The sequence below is a fragment of the Muscardinus avellanarius genome (genome assembly GCF_963383645.1).
Source record: "Muscardinus avellanarius genome assembly, chromosome: 17".
Classification (NCBI taxonomy): Eukaryota; Metazoa; Chordata; class Mammalia; order Rodentia; family Gliridae; genus Muscardinus; species Muscardinus avellanarius.
This window is the reverse complement of record NC_137803.1, coordinates 500,471-517,880: the sequence shown is the minus strand read 5'-3', so window position 1 is coordinate 517,880 and position 17,410 is coordinate 500,471. Positions and strand designations below refer to the sequence as shown.

Sequence of the window (17,410 nt, the reverse complement as noted above, 5' to 3'; positions counted from 1 at the left end):
AGAAGGACGCCTGGCCTGTTTTCCTCTCCTCGATCCCGCCCCTTCCCACCCTTGTGGTCCACCACTCCAAGCCACTACCAGGAAAGATTCCTTCAGAATCTGAATATTAGAAAGATCCCAATTTTTCCTTTGAAAGAGTACAGAGTTCCCTAAAGGGAAAACAGATGTTGCATGGGGGTTTCAGAACACTGGAAATTTCATGACACTGGAAGCCCTATGTACTTTAGTGATTTCCTTAGCAAGTCTTAACCCAAATTTTGGTATTATTAATCTATTTTAAAATGTGAGATTACTTTCTAGTATACTTAGAAATACATTTAGTAATGTACTTTAGAAATCATCGTATTTAAGTGAGTATTTAAGAGTATATTTTTCCTTTTTTTCTTTTTCTTTTTGGTGGTACTAGGGGTGGAACCCAGAGGCTTTCTACCTCCAGACTACACTCCCAGACCTTTTTTATATTTTATTTGGAAACAGGGTCTGTCTCACTAAGTTGCTGAAAGCCTCACTCAGTAGCTGAGGCTGGCTTCGAACCTGTATGATCCCCCTGTCTCGGCCTCCCAAGTGCGGGGATTACAAGTGTGCCCACCACGCCCGGCTAAGAGTATATTTTAAGAGTGTTTCTACCTCTCCTCCCACGAGATACTTAGAATAACAGGCTTGCCACATTCAGGAGACAAAAGCGACACAGTCTTCCGCTTACCTCCAGGTGTCAAAGTGAGCCACGCAGCCCTGTTGCTCCAGGTGGGCCGTTAGAAGTGGACTAGCGAGAGGACAGCAGGCGGCTCCCACATGAGTCCTTCAGCAAGCCCGGGCCTGCCTGCCCCACTGGGCCCAGGCTTCCGGATACTTCGTAACCTAGAGCCTTTCTTTCTCTTACAGTGTCAGTGCCATTTAGAGTGATTATCTTAAAACTCCACTTTTCCTGTCCCTAGGATAAGGAAAGGAATTCCCGAGGCGTGGGACCTCTCTCTGTAAGGCAGCGTGACCGGTCAGTCGGGCAGAGCATGGGGAAATAGCAGCTGGAGCTTTCTCTCTCCACAGTGAGCATCGCCCCTCGACTCATGGGCACCCCATTTTTAGATAAGGGTTGGAGGATACTACTATTTATAACATAGCTGTTAAAATATAAAAGTACCAAATAAGCTTCTTACTTACTTAGACCAATGGTAAACCAAATGTCTGCCTGGATTTTACCTGCATGAGCAGTCTTGATGTCCAGGGTTCTGGTGCCCCTGGCCAGCAGCACAGGCTGTTGAGGGCATTATATGAAGTTGCTGGGTCATTTGAGTTAGAAACCACTTAGAAACTAACAGCATTGTTATGACAAAACAAGGGCAGTACGTTCAGGACCTGAGGCCACGCAGCAAGCCTGGTCAGCGCTGGGCCTTGGTTTAAAGCTTTAGGTTGCAGCCTTGAGGAGCCTTAGCAGTTCAGGTGCCCAGTCTCTATAGGACTCCTTGGAGGGTGGCAGAGTTGATTCAGTCCCTCCCCTTAATCCAGGACGATACGGTCTGTCACTTCTGTGTGTCCGGAATTCCACATCACAGAAAGGATATTTGGGGTAACTTCAAGAAACACGTCTTGAGTAGACTGAACTGGTCAGAAAGAGGTGGGAGAGCCGGCTCTCAGCACTCAGGAGGACTGTGCGCCACCCTTGAGCACCCTCTGCTGGTGAAGCCCCGCCACGCCACGTCCTCGCTGCTGCCCTGCGTCTCCCGCAGTGTCACAGAGACAGACATGCTCCTGTGAGGCAGTGTTCACTACATTCAAGGTGAAGTGTGGGACAGGATGCGTTTTAGGGTTCAGTCTCCTTCCATCCCTGATTTTCAGATAAACTATGGACCACTATAAAATAAGATCAGGAGTAATGCACATTAGAAAATTATGGATTTATCTTAATATTCGGTGTTAGATTTGGTCTCATTTGGGAGTAAAAGCCAAATTTCCAAATAGTCTTAGGCTCTTTTCTACTTTCACTTATTCATTTTTGCTTTAAGTATTATTTTATATTTAGTGGGATTAAGAGTTGAACCTGTGGGCACCTATCTCCAAGCTCCACCCCTGGTCCTATTTTCTTTTTTCATACAAGATCTCACTAAGTTCCTAAGGTCAACCTCAAACCTGCAATCCTCCTGTCTCAGTCCCCCAATTACTGGGATCCTAGGCATGTGCCACCAATGCTCAGCTTAAATATGGTTTTGACGTGTCACAAGTTGAAATAATTTTAATAATTAAAATGATTATTTAATAATTATTTAATAATGTTAATTTTAATAATTATTTAAAACAAAAAAAAATTTTAGTGGTACTGGGGTTCCTAGAAGCCCTTCTACCTCTGGTCTACACTCCCAGACCTATTTTTACATTTTTATTTGGAAACAGGGGTCTCCTAAGCCAGCGCGCGCGGCTGGCTTCGAACCTGTGCGATCCTCCTGTCTCTGCCTCCCAAGCACGGGGATTACAAGCGTGCGCCACCACGCCCGGCAAAAAACAAAAATTTTAAGTTATCCGTATTTGTGAATCACTGTATTATATTTGCTTACTTTTCGATGTGTTCTTTACAGCATAATAAATGTTCTAGTATCAGTAAAGGCTATTAGACAACAGTTAGTAGGACCAAACTGTCCTGCTTGAACATATAAAGTTTAACCTAAGTTTTGTGAAAGCAAACCTATATGTGCACGTGTGTATACATATACTTTCATGGCTGGTGTGCCACTTTGGGTACTACTGACAGTCACGAAAAATGTGCTGATGAGTAGGTGTGTGCCTTTTAACATGCCAGAGCCAGTATCTCCAAGGCCAGCAGTCTGAGGAGATGGGCACCACGAACCCTCTTGACTCCAGCTCGGAGGCTCCCATAGGCCCTCCTGGCAGACGGGCCACGCAGGCAGGGTGCCACGCTTCAGGGCCAGCTCCTCCCAGGTGGCTGGCAACCAGCACGCTCCCTGGCTTAGCAGCTGACCCTTGCTCTGGGCCTTACGCGTTTACAGAAGAAATGCAGTGCCCCATCTTTGCTGTCTCTTCTAATGATACTGGGAGTTGAGCCCAGGGCATGCCTGCTTCCTCCATACACACACAGAGTTTGCCTGTCTGTCTCTCTCCCTCTCCTTCCTTCTTTTTTCCCTCCCTCCCTCCCTTCCTTCCTTTCTTTGTTTAGACAGGGTCTCCCTAAATTGCTTGGGCTGGCCTTGAATGTGCATTCCCCCTGCCTCAGCCTCCCAGGTAGCTGGGATTACAGGTGTGTGCCTCCTCCACTCCTAGCTTCCATTTTCATTTTAAATGTTAAATAACAAGGAGAAAACATATTTAATAACTACAGAGGAATCCAGGAATAAACCTTAAAATCTGAGTGTAGAATAGGCAAAATTTGTTGGTTAGGAAGAATGCAGGTTATGAAATACCCTTTCACGGTAGACTTCAGAATGTCTATTTGTGAATATAGATTTCAGTTTTTACGAATTAAGGCCCCATGTGCATGTGTAAAATTACGCTTTGTCATGCTGATACTTAGAGAGCTTTCAAAGCACAGATTATTGAGCCCACAGATTATTCTTCCTCCGCAGACCACTGGGGCGGCAAGCAGTAAGTGTGCAGGGTGGGACCAGGCCACCACTGCAAGCAGTTGGGGCCAAGGAGCAAGAAGATACACTTGAGAGCAAGCAGAAACTCATACCTAAAATTTTAGCTCAGCCGGGCATGGTGGCCACGCTTATAATCTCCACGCTTAGGAGGAGGAGACAGGAGGATCGTGCGGGTTCAAAGCCAGCCGTGCTGGCTTACGAGACCCTGTTTCCAAATACAAATATAAAAAATAGGTCTGGGAGTGTAGCCCGGAGGTAGAAGGGTTTCCAGGAACCCCAGTGCCACCAAAAAAAAAAAAAAAAAGCTAAGTTCCATAATGGAAAAAGTTACTGCTGTAAGTAAAATTTTTCTTTTCGTATTTCTTATGATTGTGCTAAAAGGAAACTCTTCCGTGGACACGATGGACACACACAAAAGTCTCAGTGTGAATCTTAGTGATGTGCCAGGTGGGGCGCCAGCCTGGCGGAGTTGGGAGGAGGATTTGCTAGGCGTGCTGTGTGCATGGGTGTCTCCATTAGCCTGGACTCCATCATGATGTGTGATTACAATGTGCCAGTAAAAATAAATAAAAAGATTGTGCTGAAGGGGAAAGATAGGGCTGACTTCTCTTAAAGATGCTGAAAAGAGCCGGCGTGGTGGCGCACACTTGTCATCCCAGCCTTCGGGAGGCTGAGACAGGAGGATCGTGGTTCATAGACAGCCTCATCTACTTAGTGAGGCTCTTTGCAACTCAGTGAGACTCTGTTTCAAAATAAAAGAATAAAAAATAGGGCTGGGGTGTAGTTCAGAGGTCGAATGCCCCTGGGTTCCATCCCCAAGCCTGCAAAAAAAAAAAAAAAAAAAAAAAAAAAAAAAAAAAATTTTAATTAAAAATAAAAAACGATGCTGAAAAGGAATATGCTTCTTGTCAGAATTTTATTTAAGTAATGGCAGAGCTCCATTTCAGTGTTATAGTCACGATCTACATTCCCACAAACAGTTTATGTGGTAAAAGATAAACATCACCAACTGTGGGGTTTTCCTTACATAGTCTTTCAGCTATAGAGCTATCTTTCTCTCAGTTGAGTAGCAGAGTACTCTTAAATAAATTAGGGGGCTTTTCTCTTGAAAATTTTTGATTGGGAGCTTTTCTCTTTATCAAATTGTGCTGTATTTGTAAGTACAATGTAGGGTAGTTTTAATATTGACTGTTGCAAATGTGTACACTGGCTCTTTAAATCTTACCGTTTCAATGTTCTCAAGTGCCCCATGTGAAGAAGAGCGTGCTCTGAGCAGATCGAGGGTGTCCTCCTGTCCGCGACTGCAGCACCCAGCCGGCAGTGTCTTCGTGTGCTTCGTCTGCTTGCTACACACTTGACACTGATGGCTTAAGAGTTGGTACCATACGGTTTTGTTAATTTGCGTGCACACTGGTTCTTAAGGAACTTGGTAGTGTGCAGGGAGTCTTCGCTTTGCGATGGATGGAGGACTGCTATGTTACAGAGATAAGGCCTTCTTCTCATTCATCCATGTGTTCAATAAAAAACCTGGCCGATCTTTTCTTGATTAAGCAGGAGAATACCGTATTTACCCTTTATTGTTGGCATAAGCCATTATTTTACTGAGAACCATTAGCTATTTAAAACTTGGTACATAAATTAAAGAGGAGCTAAATGGGTTTGTGATCGTTGCCATTAGTAGCATTTTAGATTATACAGGCAATTACTGTGTTCATTACCCTAGAGCAGCCCCTTTGCAGAGCCATTGTGGTTGTCTTACACATTATGCACAAATTTTCCCTTGGAGATTAAAATTTCCAGTAGCGTATTTAATTTTGTTATCACAGTTGTTTCAAATGAAACAAATATTATGACAGGTAGAAGAAAATTTGCCTTACTAATATAGGAAATTACAATAAATGTTGAAAATTACTTCCTGGTGTATTTAATTTACCTTTTCTTATACAGTCATAATTACTTCAAGTGATTAATAATATATTTAATGAGTGAAAAGATTTTGCAGTCCTAGTAAAAAGTATCAGGTCTGCTTAGTTGTTTCAGAAATTCTTTAAAGAATGCAGAGATTCACATCAAAACTAAAACTACTTTCTTTATAGCATCTGTAACTTTATAAGTTAACTAGTTTTCATTTTAAAAAGCTTTTAAGAGCCCACATTGTCGTTCTGATGAACTGGAGAAACTTTGAGGTATTTCAGAGTGATCCAATGTAAAAAGATGAACCACTCATTGAAAGTGGTTTTTAAGCTCTCACACTCATCATTTCTGCCACTGTGTGTCATGTGTGTCAGCCCACTTGTGAGGCTGAGCTGTGCACACCGCAGCTCATGCAGCTGCACTCCGCGGGGCCCAGGCGGGCCCAGGCGGGAAGCCCTGCTGGACGTGCACTTTCTGTGAGCAAGCAGGGAGCAGGAGACGAGCTTACTTGGCTTCAAAACCCCGATATTCACTAGTGGGGCAGCAGCCCACATCTGTCTCGGTCAATTAGAAAGGTATTAATGCCTCGAATTATCTGCATATCCGTGTGCAGTGGCTGCTTTTAATGTGCGGTCCTGTCTGTGGCATTTTTCAAAGGAAACTTTGTATTCGTTTCTGAGTGGTTTTGTCCTTTGAGTCTCTCACCTCTGTGATGCACGGGAAAGCATGGGGTAGTGGTTATGCGTTTTGCAAGACAGTGATTCTTTATTACAAAAAAGACCAACTCTGGAAGGCCAGATTAAATCATTCCTTTCACTTTTTAATGGGATTTGGATGAATAGAGTAAAATATGCACTTTGCATTCATTGATAGCATCTTTAGGTTGAGGTAATTGAGTCTTTTTTCCCTGACTGAATGAATAATGACTTCATCTGCTCCTCAGTGGGTTGAAACTTAGACCGCCTTTGTCACAGCAGAGAGATCTGGGCCTCGAAACGTGCTCTACTTCCTTGGCTTAATTTTTCTTCATTTTAATCCAAAAACCTATTTTTCTCAATAATTCAAGCATAAAGTATGTAGTAGTGAAGTAGCGGAAATTGCGGGATATTGTCCTCCTTGTGCTGCTTTTTAAGTGGAGCTGAGAATCAGCCTGTGTGGTTTCCAGCAGCCTCCTTCTCCAGGGAAGGCCCGGCCCTGCTCGGGAATTGACGCGGGCGTTTCCAGAACCCCCGAATACGTTCCTTTCCCTGTCTAGTGTTCCGTGTCCGGGGAGATGGGGGGCTGCCCTGTGCATCACCTAGAGGTAGGCTATGGAGCGCAGGGAGGGCTTGGGGTGTCCCTGTTGACGCAGCCCCCATGGCTCTGCTCTAAGGTCGGCCATCCCTGCTGGGACCAGAGCACAGGCATGTTGTGGGGTGGGGATGACGTGGGAGCCTGCCGTCTTGGAAAGGCTTCTGTGGACCTTCAGCAATGTGCAGGAGCATCCCCTGTCGCCTGTCTCATTTAGTATTACTTTGGAAGTGAGGAGATGTTCCTGAAAAGCCAATGCTTCGTGTCCTGGAAGTTTCCTTAGTTAGGACTCTTGCACAGTAGTGAAAAGACACAGAGAGGCTGGATGAGGGAAGAGGGCCAGGCCATGTGTCCCCTAGCCAGCAGACATACTCTTCCTGTAAGAGGGGCCTGCACTATCTAAAGTGCTTTTGAGGGGAGTGTGCTTCACGGTGCTCTAACCATGCTTCGTGTCCTAGAAAGGAGGCTCTGGCCCCCTGGCTCCTTCCTCTCCAGGGCAGCCCAGGGACAGCAGCCCTGCCTGCTTCCACTGCCAGCCGCCTCTCACCTTCTGTGCATTACAGTGCCGGTGCTGCCTTTGCCTAGTTAGAGCCCACCCCACCAAGCCACGGCCAAGAAGGCCAGAGAGGAGCATCTGGCTTCCTGAGAGCTGCCCCTTCCTAGGAACCACAGGGATAGCCCTCCCCTTGGTCTGCTTAGCTGTATCTGCAACTTCTCAGGCTCCATGGGTTGAGATGTAGATTTGTGCCAGGTATGGTGGCACATGCTTGTTATCCCAGTACTGGGAGGCTGAGACAGAAGGATCGCAGGTTCAAAGCCAGCCTCGGCAGCTTAGCCAGGCTCTCGGCAACCTAGTGAGGCCCAGATTCCAATTAAGAAATAAAATCAGTCTGAGAGTATAGCTTGGAGAAGGAATGCCCCTGGGTTTGATCCCCAATGCCAGGAAAAAAAGGGGGGGGTAATAATGCTGATTATTGGCTTCAAGACAGGTTTAAAACATAAGCCTGGTCAGAGAATAAAACTTTGTTTCACAATTCTAAAGAACATATTTTTTAGCCGGGTGTGATGGTATACGTTTGTAAGCCCAGGACTTGGAAGGCTGAGTCAAGAGATCACAGGTTCGAAGGTAGCCTCAGAAAGTAGGGAGATTCTCAACAACCTAGCAAGACCCTGTTTCGAAATAAAAATAAAACAGGGCTGTGTTGTAGCTCAGAGGTAGATGCCCCTGGGCTCCTTCCCCACTGCTCCCCACACAAAGGAACATTTTGCTTAGCTTTATGGGTGCAATGTCATTATACATCTTGGTGAGGTTCAAGTCGTACAGACGAACACACGCAGGTCTTGGCAGGTCTTGGTATGAAGGTCCCACCCTCTACCTACCCCCATGTACACTGTGAGCTGGTGGATGCCTCCATCCTGGATGCAGCAGCGTCTGAATCCCTCCCTCCCACGGTCTGCAGTCACCCCTCAGGACACTCGTCTTGCTCTCCCCACTAGTTGGGCTGTTTCTTACAGGTAAGCGGCCCAGAAAGAGCTCCTTTTCACAACCTTAGCATACACCATCCTGCAGTGTAGCGGGCTTTCTGACAGCTACACTCAATGGACTTTCTCACAAAGCTTGTTTTTCTTCCATGTTTTTCTCTCATGGTCTCATGAGAGTTTATGACAAATAATCAAAACCACATATCCACTGAATTCTAAAACTAGCCAAAATTAATGGATTAATGGTTCTCAAAGGGTACTACAAAATAAATGAAGCTGTTAGCAGCTCTCAAACTTGTAAATTTAAGGCTTACAGTACCCCATGTATTTTTCCTCAAGGTTTTGGTATCCGTGGCATGTATATTTTGTTTTGCTAGCCTTTGTACTTCTTCGTACCAGAGTCAAGAGGCATTGGTGCGGCAGAGCGGTGCCTGGCCCTGTGGGACCGTGGCCGCCCTTCGTGGCAGTCGGGAACAGCAGCCCCGTGCTGTCCGCTCTTCTGTGCCCTCACGGCCCATGGCTGCTGTGTGCACCTCCACCCCTGCTCCCTGGGTATACCACTTGCACACCAGTGCAGCGAGGCTTAGGGAATTTAAGTGCAGGCCCCAAAGTCACACATTTGGCTACAGAGAAACTAGATTGAATGCAAGCATCTGACAGTGGCATTGCCGTGCCTATCCAGCCCCCTGGTCACAGGAGCTGTGCCCCGTGTGGATGTGACATGACTTCAGCTCCAGAGCCCTGGGAGGAAGGTGCCTCCGATGCCCATTCTACAGATGGGGAACCTGGCGCTCAGCCGAAGGGCAGAGTCGGTGCCCCAGTGAGCTCAGCCCAGGCCCTGTGCTGCTTCACCCCGCCTGCCTGCTTCTGCAGCCTCCCCACGCATAGTCCCCGGAGGGCCTCCCCACCCCGCACACTGGACTGCCTCTGGTCTTCAGGGGCGAATCCAAGCAAGGAGAAGCGGTCTGCACAGGTGCTAGAGCTCGAAACTGAAGTTACATGCTTCAGCAGAGCCACGTTCTCTTCACTGGGAGAACGAGAGCTGTCTGAGTAGCTGGTCCGCGCTGTCTCCAGGAACAGCGAAGAATGAACTGCTTCTTAGCGACGTGATTTCCTCATGTTTCGCTCAGCTAGCAGATGACCTCCAGGATGAGCCTGAGTGAGGCGCGTCTTCTGGGGAGAATCAGAAGCAGAGGATCTGTAAAAATGGAAAGGCTTTCACTGGAGCTCACCGGCCTCCACTGACTCCTCACGCCTCCAGAGGGGGCATCCTTCAGAGAGCCTGGCAGATGGGCAGACACACATCCTGTCCTGTTTGGGGGACCCTCGTCAGAACAAGACCCCTGGGTGGGGTGCACAGAGACACTTGGGAGTGGCAGCAGCCATACTAGTCTGACACGGCACAAGCCACGTGAGAAGTTCTGGGCTGCACTCAGCAAGCCTCCCGCCTCAGGCTCCGGTCTGCAACCTTACCACCTGTCAGAGGATCTTGTCAAGGTGTTGGGCTGGGTGCTGTGGCCTTGAGTCTTATCAGTGACCTCTCTGGGAACACTCTAGGGCTCACAACCTGTTTTTCAGGAATTCTGCCAAATTCTGCAAGAGGTTTTTCAGGAGAAAAGTAAAGTTGACACATTTTGTATTTCACTGACACAGAGACCAATAAAAATCCCAAGTGGTCTTTGTCGTCATTGTCATGCTTTCTGGTTTCTACTGTTGGGCGCGAGGTGGCTGGTCATGGGATAATGGCACACTGTCTTCTTTCAGGTTGGCCTGTTGGATCTCGAGCTCAACCAGCTGACGAAGGCACTGTTTCTGGCCTTAGTGGTCCTCTCTGTTGTTATGGTAGCCTTACAAGGCTTTTCAGGCCCGTGGTACCGCAATCTTTTCCGGTTCCTCCTTCTCTTCTCCTACATCATTCCCATAAGGTAGGTTTAAGAACTAAAAATAAGACATATGTCTGGTTCTATAACGTATGATCTTACCGAATTTTTTCTTAGTGTGAAAGAAACTAAACAGATCTAAAGAGGAAGGTGCTAGGACCCTGGGTATCTGAGGAGTCCTGTAGCAATGGTGTCTGGCGTAATCCGTGTTGTTAGGTAACCTAGAGATGGATGCCCCATGCAGATGCCTCGACAGTGTAGTCTTCAGTAACTGAGAGGTCTTTCTTGATAAACTTGTCTGACCTGAGATGATTGTTGTTGATTGCTGATATTTCACTTTTAGCACTCTTGGATGTGTGTGTGTCGTTGACATTTTAAAGTCACCTAGAGCCGGGCGTGGGGCGCATGCTTGCAAGCACAGCGTTCAGGAGCCTGAGACCGGAGGATCATGCCTCGCAGACAGCCCCAGCTACTTAGTGAGCCCTCTGCAACTCAGTGAGACCCGGTTTCAAAGAATAAAAAATAGGGCTGGGAGTGTAGCTCAGAGGTAGAATGCCCCTGGGTTCCATCCTCAGTACCACAATAAATAAATAAATAAATAAATAAATAAATAAATAAAGTCACCTATATTTGAAGGAAAACCGATACATCCTGTCAAGTTAAACAGTATTGAGTAGGGCAGTCTTTGTACATGAACCATTTTCAAAATGTTAACCTATATAACTAGAGATTGGGATAAAAATAATATCAAGTGTCTAAGGGCTAACATATATGCTGTAAACACGTGGACATCTATTTGTACATATTTGCAAAAATGATACCTTTAAAAAGAAATCCTTATATGTTTTCACAGACTTATAAATATGACCACACACATTTATGCATATGTGTATATGTATATATTCATGTGTCTCCTGACAGACATACACGCATACACAACCTTTTTTAGCCTGAATATACTTTTTTATTATTTACTTCACAAAAAAAGGACATTTACTCTTCTTTTGCCAAGTCTCTACAAAATCTGAATACCAATACATTTTAGTGTTTGCTAAATAGGATTTGGGGTTTAATAAAGGACAAGACTTCTGAAGCGTATGTTCTTTTGTTCTACAAAGTATGGCAGTCGGGAAAGCGAAGTGCTTTCTCCTGGATTGTCCTAGCACTCATGTTTATAAATGTTTAGTTGTTTTATAAAAACTCCTCTGTGTAAAATAATTATGAGTTGCGTAATGCAATTTACATTGCTTCTCAAATGAAAATATAAAATTTAACTTATAATTCTAAAATGAATTAAATTCTATGTGTCTATCACAACAAAAAAACCAACTCTCCTATTTTTGCCAGTACATCTGAAGTTCCCGCAGGTCAGTAACCTGCAGGTATTGCCTGTGTAACTATTACCTCCTTTGTCCATATATTGGAGGTGCCGTGTAACATTCAAGTTGATAATCCAGAAGCTGTCTTCCCAGTGCTGGTTCAAGAAATTTTTACTCCCACACAAGACTTGAGTGGGCGGGAGGTAGAGATAGAAATATTGTTTGACAAAGTGATAATTATATCCTTTCTGAGAAGTACTTGTAGCTACTATGCCTCTGCTTGAAACACTGAAGTTGAAGGAGTGTTCGTGTGGGTTGGGAAATGGGGTTTTCCTTTCCTTTTCTGTGAGTCAGCAGCCAGATCAGTGCAGAGAGGCTGGCCCGGGAGGTGCCCCGAAAGAGGGACCCCAAGGGTGCCGAGCGCTCTCAGAGCCCTGCCGCCAGCACCTGCAGTAGGCACCAGAAAGGCCAGTCCTCTCCCGGGTCTGAGAACGACGTTCCTGAGGTTGCACTGAAGAAACGCACCTAGGCATCTCCTCAGGTTATCTTCCCATCAGGCACCTTTCCAAGACATCCTCCGGATTTGCTCATCGGCCCAGCATCTTCTCTGCCCCGTTCCCAGGTAGAAGGTGCAGTTAGTAGAGCTTGCTCGCCTCTCTGAGGCCTGCGCGTGACCTGCAGGTTTTGACTTTCTGGGAAATTCGCAGATCTCGGTCCAGATTGCAAGGAGATGCTCCTGCCTGGAGATACATTGTTTGGAGAGGATTCACTGGAAGGGAGGCCAGGGTGTAGCTGGATCACATTTGCAGAAGGGATAGACTAGGTTTGTGACTCAGGGATCCACTTAACTCAGCAGAAGCCAGACGTAGAGATGGCATTATCCAGTACAGCCCCTGGAATACACGGGAGACCCCCAAAGCCACTGAGAATATAGTCTCAGCAGAACCCCACCAGCTTGGGCTGAGACACAGAGACAGAATGAAACCAGATGCCCCTGAGACTCTCACAGCTCTGCAGGCAGAGCTGGGAGAGCTGCTGGGCTCCAAACAGGTGTTTGAAGGTGTTCCTTCAGACACGGGAAGACTGACCCCGGCAGCGCAGAAGGGCGTGGGGCCCGGGCACGGGGATTGTTCCACGGAGCCCGGGGATTGTTCCATTGAGCCACGGAGGATTATTCTCAGCTATGGAAACCTAGCCAACTTGGCCTGCCGAGACCGTTGGCCCCTCTCTGCTGTCCCCATTGTACAGCTTAGCTTTCTGGTGTCACAGGTTCACAGAGGCGCTGTGCCACTGTACCTGGCTAGTCCGTGCATGTATTTCTAATCATTTGTTTTCTGCATTCACTGATGTTTTTTTGTGTTTAAGATGTTCTTTTCTGATATATTAGCATGGTAAACTGTACTGTATTTCCAGTATCATTCCATCTTGGACTTCTGGGGAGAGACTCACCATGGTCATGGTATAGGACTATTTTTGTATTACTAGATTCCATATTCTTATATTTTCTGTGAAGTTCTTGCATTGGTCTACATGAGTGAAATTATCTTATAAACTGCCTGTTATGCCATTCTTTTAGAGTTGACTATCAAGATTATTCATTCTCACCAGGCATGGTGATGCACACCATTAATCCCCATACTTGGGAGGCGAGACAGGAGAACCGCAGATTCAAGGCCAGCCTCAGCAACTTACCAATATCCTGTTTCAGAATAAAAAATAATAAAAAAAAAAGGTTGGAGATATAGCTCAGGGATAGAATGCCCCTGGGTTTAATCCCCAGTACCAAAAAATGTTAAAAGATGATTCAGAAACCGGGCGTGGTGGCGCACGCTTGTAATCCCTGCGCTTGGGAGGCGGAGACAGAAGGATCACGCTGGTTGGAAGCGAGCCTCACAGGCTTAAGAGACCCTGTTTCCAAATAAAAATATAAAATAGGTCTGAGAGTGTAGCCCAGACATAGAAGGGTTTCCAGGAACCCCAGTACCACCAAAAAAATAATAATAATAAATAAAAGATGATTCAGTCTAATAAAACATTGATGAATGATCTGTCATTTTCTCTTCTCTAAAACCCATTAAATTACCAAGGTCATTCCTTACAGACATAGAAAAATCAATCCTTAAATTCATTTGGGAAAACATTTTATTTAAATTTGTTTTTTTTTTTCTTTTTGCTTTCTTTCTTACCAGAGAATATTTTCTTCTTTTTCTTTTTTAGGTGAAACTATCATACATTTATTTATTTATTTTTCAGGAAAAATTTATCCTGATATGGGATATGGACTCTAGATACCCAAAACAATCTCGAAGAAGAACAAAGCTAGAAGATGTATATTTTCTGATTTCAAACCATATAAAGCTACAATAATTGAAACAGTGTAGTACTGTTCTAAAGGCAGATATATAAACCATTGGAGTTAAATAAAAGCCTAGAGATAAATTCTTCCATATATTGTCAAGTTATTTTTGACAAGGTTTCTACGAACATTTGGTGGAGGAAATACTAATCTTTTAACTAAATATTGTTGAAAAATAATATTTACATGAAAAAGAATAAAATTGGACCCTTACCTAACACATATACAAATATTAACTCAAAATAGATAAAAGACCTAAATATAAATCTTAATACTATAAACTTTTAGAAGAAAATCTGGGCCATAAAACCTCACAACACTGAAATTGGCAGTGATTTCTTGGATATGATTTCAGTGGCACAGGCAAGAAAAGGGTAAATAAACTCCCTAAAAAATAAAAAAAATATTTTATATCCAAAGACAATGTAAACAGAGTTAAAAGTTACTGATAGAATGGGATAAAATATTTCCAAATGCTATATCTGAAGGTATATTAATATTCCAACTAGAAATCCTAAAAATTAGCAACAATAAAAGCAAACAATACAATTTAGAGATAGGTAAAAGACTAACATAAATAATGAATCTCCACAGATAACCAATCTTAGTTGTCTGTTGGATGGAAAATCTTGTTTCTCTGGTTCTGGTGTGTGTTACCTATTTCTTCTTTGTAGTTAATCTCTTTGAGTATTTTCTCTAGCGCTGGTTCTGAAGACATAAATTCCTTCAGTTTCTGTTTGTCGTGGAAGCTTCTTATTTCCCCATCTAATTTGATAGAAAGTTTTGCTGGGTAGGAAATTTTTGGCTGGAAGTTGTTTTCTTTCAGAGTTTGGAATATGTTACTCCAAGCCCTTCTGGCTCTCATGACTTGGTTTGGGAAGTCTGGAGTGATTCTAATTGGTTTGCCTCTGAATGTCACTTGGCCCTTTGTTTTTGTTGCCTTTAAGATTCTCTCCTTGGCTTCCACATTGGTCATTTTGACAATTATGTGGCGTGGGGATCCTCTTCTCCGATCCTGTCTAAAGGGAGTTCTATAAGTTTCCTGGACCTGTGTATCAACCTCTTGCTCTATGTTTGGAAAATTTTCTGCTATTACTTCCTTGAAGAGATTGTTGATCCCTTTGGTTTCACTTTCTTTTCCCTTCTCTATTCCAATTATTCTTAGGTTAGCTCTCTTAAAATGGGCCCATATTTCTTCAATGTCAGATTCCTGCTGTTGGATTTATTTTTTCTAAATTAGAAACTATGCATTCATTTTTTGAATGATCATCTTCTAGGAGCGAGATTCTATTCTCCATGTGGTCTAATCGGTTGTTTGTGCTTTGAATTGAGGGCTTTACTTCATTAATTGCATCCTTTATCTCTTTTTGGCTCTCTGAATTCTTTTTGAAACACTTCTATTATTTCTACAGTTATTTTCCTGATTTGATCTTCTAGAAATCTCTGAATTTCTGTTTTATCAGGTTCTAATGTTGTGGGGTTGTGGGAATTCATTGCTCCATTGTTATTCCTCTTTCCCATGATTTCGGAAGTTTGTGCCTTCTCTGGGTTCTTCCCTTGGGTCACTATGACTTCACTTAAGGTGTTCTGGATCTCGAGTCTGTGGTATCTCAGTCCCCACTACTCCTTTACTGGGTTGTATTGCAGAGTCTCAGACCCAGGGAGTCAATCGAGGGTGCTTTAGACCATGGGGGGTGCCAGGTTGGGCATTCTCCTATGGTATGATATCTCTGCCACCGCCACTCCCCCACTGGGTCAAGTCCCTGGGAGTACAGTACTGGCATTTCTCTCTAGGGGCCCCAATTTGACTCACTGTTGTTGAGTGCGCAGATGGAGCTGTCGTGGACTCGGTGAATTCGCTGCTGCTGCCGCCGGTAGCAATATGGCGCTGCTGCCGCGCCCAAGGCCGTGAGGCTGGCGTATTTCTTCTCTGTTTTTGAACTCCACTCTGAGTCCCTGCAGGGTGCGCTGAGCCCAGCCCCTGGGAGCTTTAGATGCTTCCTGCGCCGAGAAATCTGCCGAATCCCGCCCAGCTGTTTCGCAGCGGCTCACCTCGGCTCGCTGTCCGCCGCTCCTCTCTGGAGCTTGGTGGGCTGTTGAGTGAGTTGGTCTGGTGCCATCCGGTGAACTTGCCGCTGCCGCTAGCAGTATGGTGCTGCTGCGAGTTCTCGGGCGTGAGGCCTGCATAGTATCTCCTCTCTGGTTTCTGAGCTCCATTATGAGTTCCCTTCCTTTCTGGAGCCTGGTGCTGCAAGGCAAAATGGCGCCCGCCGCTTCACGCTTCACGCCGCGGCTCCGGCTGCAGCACTGCAGTCTGGTTTCTGGTGTCTCGTTTTTCCAGCCCTCTCTTTCTCTGTCCCTTAAAATTACATTTTTTTGTTTCTCTGCTGATGGTGTTTTCTGGCTATGAAAGGCACTGATTTTGTGGTAATAGAGATTGGTTGTTAGCGGGGCTCGTAAGCCCCGTTTTGCTCCGTCGCCATCTTCCCGGAAGTCCTTAAATTTATTTTATTTAAATTTTTGAGTTGTTTATTTTTTGAATGTTTATACATCAGGAAGATGGTCTGAGCCCGAACTTCTCTCTACTCTCAGACTTTTAACAGGTTTGATTTTTTTTTTTTGGGGGGGGGTCAGTTTTGCAAAGTAATAACAAGTCAAATATGTCTAAATTTTCAAATTCATTCACAAGTTTATTCGTGTTTTTCTATTATTCCTCACACAAGCTCTGCAGTGTTGACTTTTTTAGTTGTTGATACTTGTTATTTCTGCTTTATTTATTTTTAAAACTTTTTTTTATTGGTGCATTGTAGTCATACATCTTAATAGGGTACAAGATGGTGGAGGAACACATGCACACATCACCCAATTAGCCCTTACCCAATTCCCGCCCCCTGCTGCTCCCTCCCTCCTTTGTTTTCAATTAGAGAATTTTCTCTCTTCCCCTCTCCCATCCCGTTAGGTTGCCTTATTTGCTTATCTATAGTATCTCCTTCTTTGTCTAGAGTTCCTCCTATGACCCATTTTCTGCTTTTAGCCAAACTTCCAATAAGCTTGCTTTCATAGTCATTTGGAAATACCAATAACTCTTATCTTTATTGATCTTCCATACTGCATATTACTTTATTATTGTGATTTTGGGTTTTTTTTCTACTTTCTTTGGTTTATTTTATTGTATTTTTTCTTCTTGAGATAGATGCTTAGTTGATTGGCTTTCACCTTTTTCTCTTTTTTGAATATGTGTATTTGAGGCTATAAATTGCCCTATAAGTACTATTTTGGTCATATCCCCAAAGTTTCCATACATGGTGTTTGTTGTTGTTGTTGTTGTTGTTAAAGCTGTGAAAGCACTTTTATTAAGTAGCTACTTAGAGTAGAAGAGTGGTGAGCTTCATTTGGATTTCTGCAGAGATGGCGGGGTGTTTCACCAGGAGAATGAGGGTATCAGCGTCACTGCCGGAGGGTCCAAGATGGGCTCCAGGAGGAGCGCAGACCTCTTTTGTGGCCTTCCACATTCTTGACTCATTGCAGAAAAGAACCTATGGATGAGTCAGATAAGAGTAACAGAGCAAAAGGTCTGTTATA

The 17,410-nt window shown here is 44.5% G+C and overlaps 1 protein-coding gene across 2 annotated transcripts in view; it reads left to right on the top strand.

Annotated features, from left to right (window-relative positions):
* ATP9B (ATPase phospholipid transporting 9B (putative)) overlaps positions 1–17,410 on the top strand; it is a gene marked incomplete at both ends in the record, with an annotated part of 192,631 nt that overhangs the window by 110,968 nt on the left and 64,253 nt on the right. For both annotated transcript variants that reach the window (XM_080714481.1, XM_080714480.1), the window contains one exon: positions 10,038–10,198. In XM_080714481.1, coding sequence (XP_080570607.1) covers positions 10,038–10,198 — 161 coding nt within the window. The remainder of the gene's footprint in view (positions 1–10,037; positions 10,199–17,410) is intronic.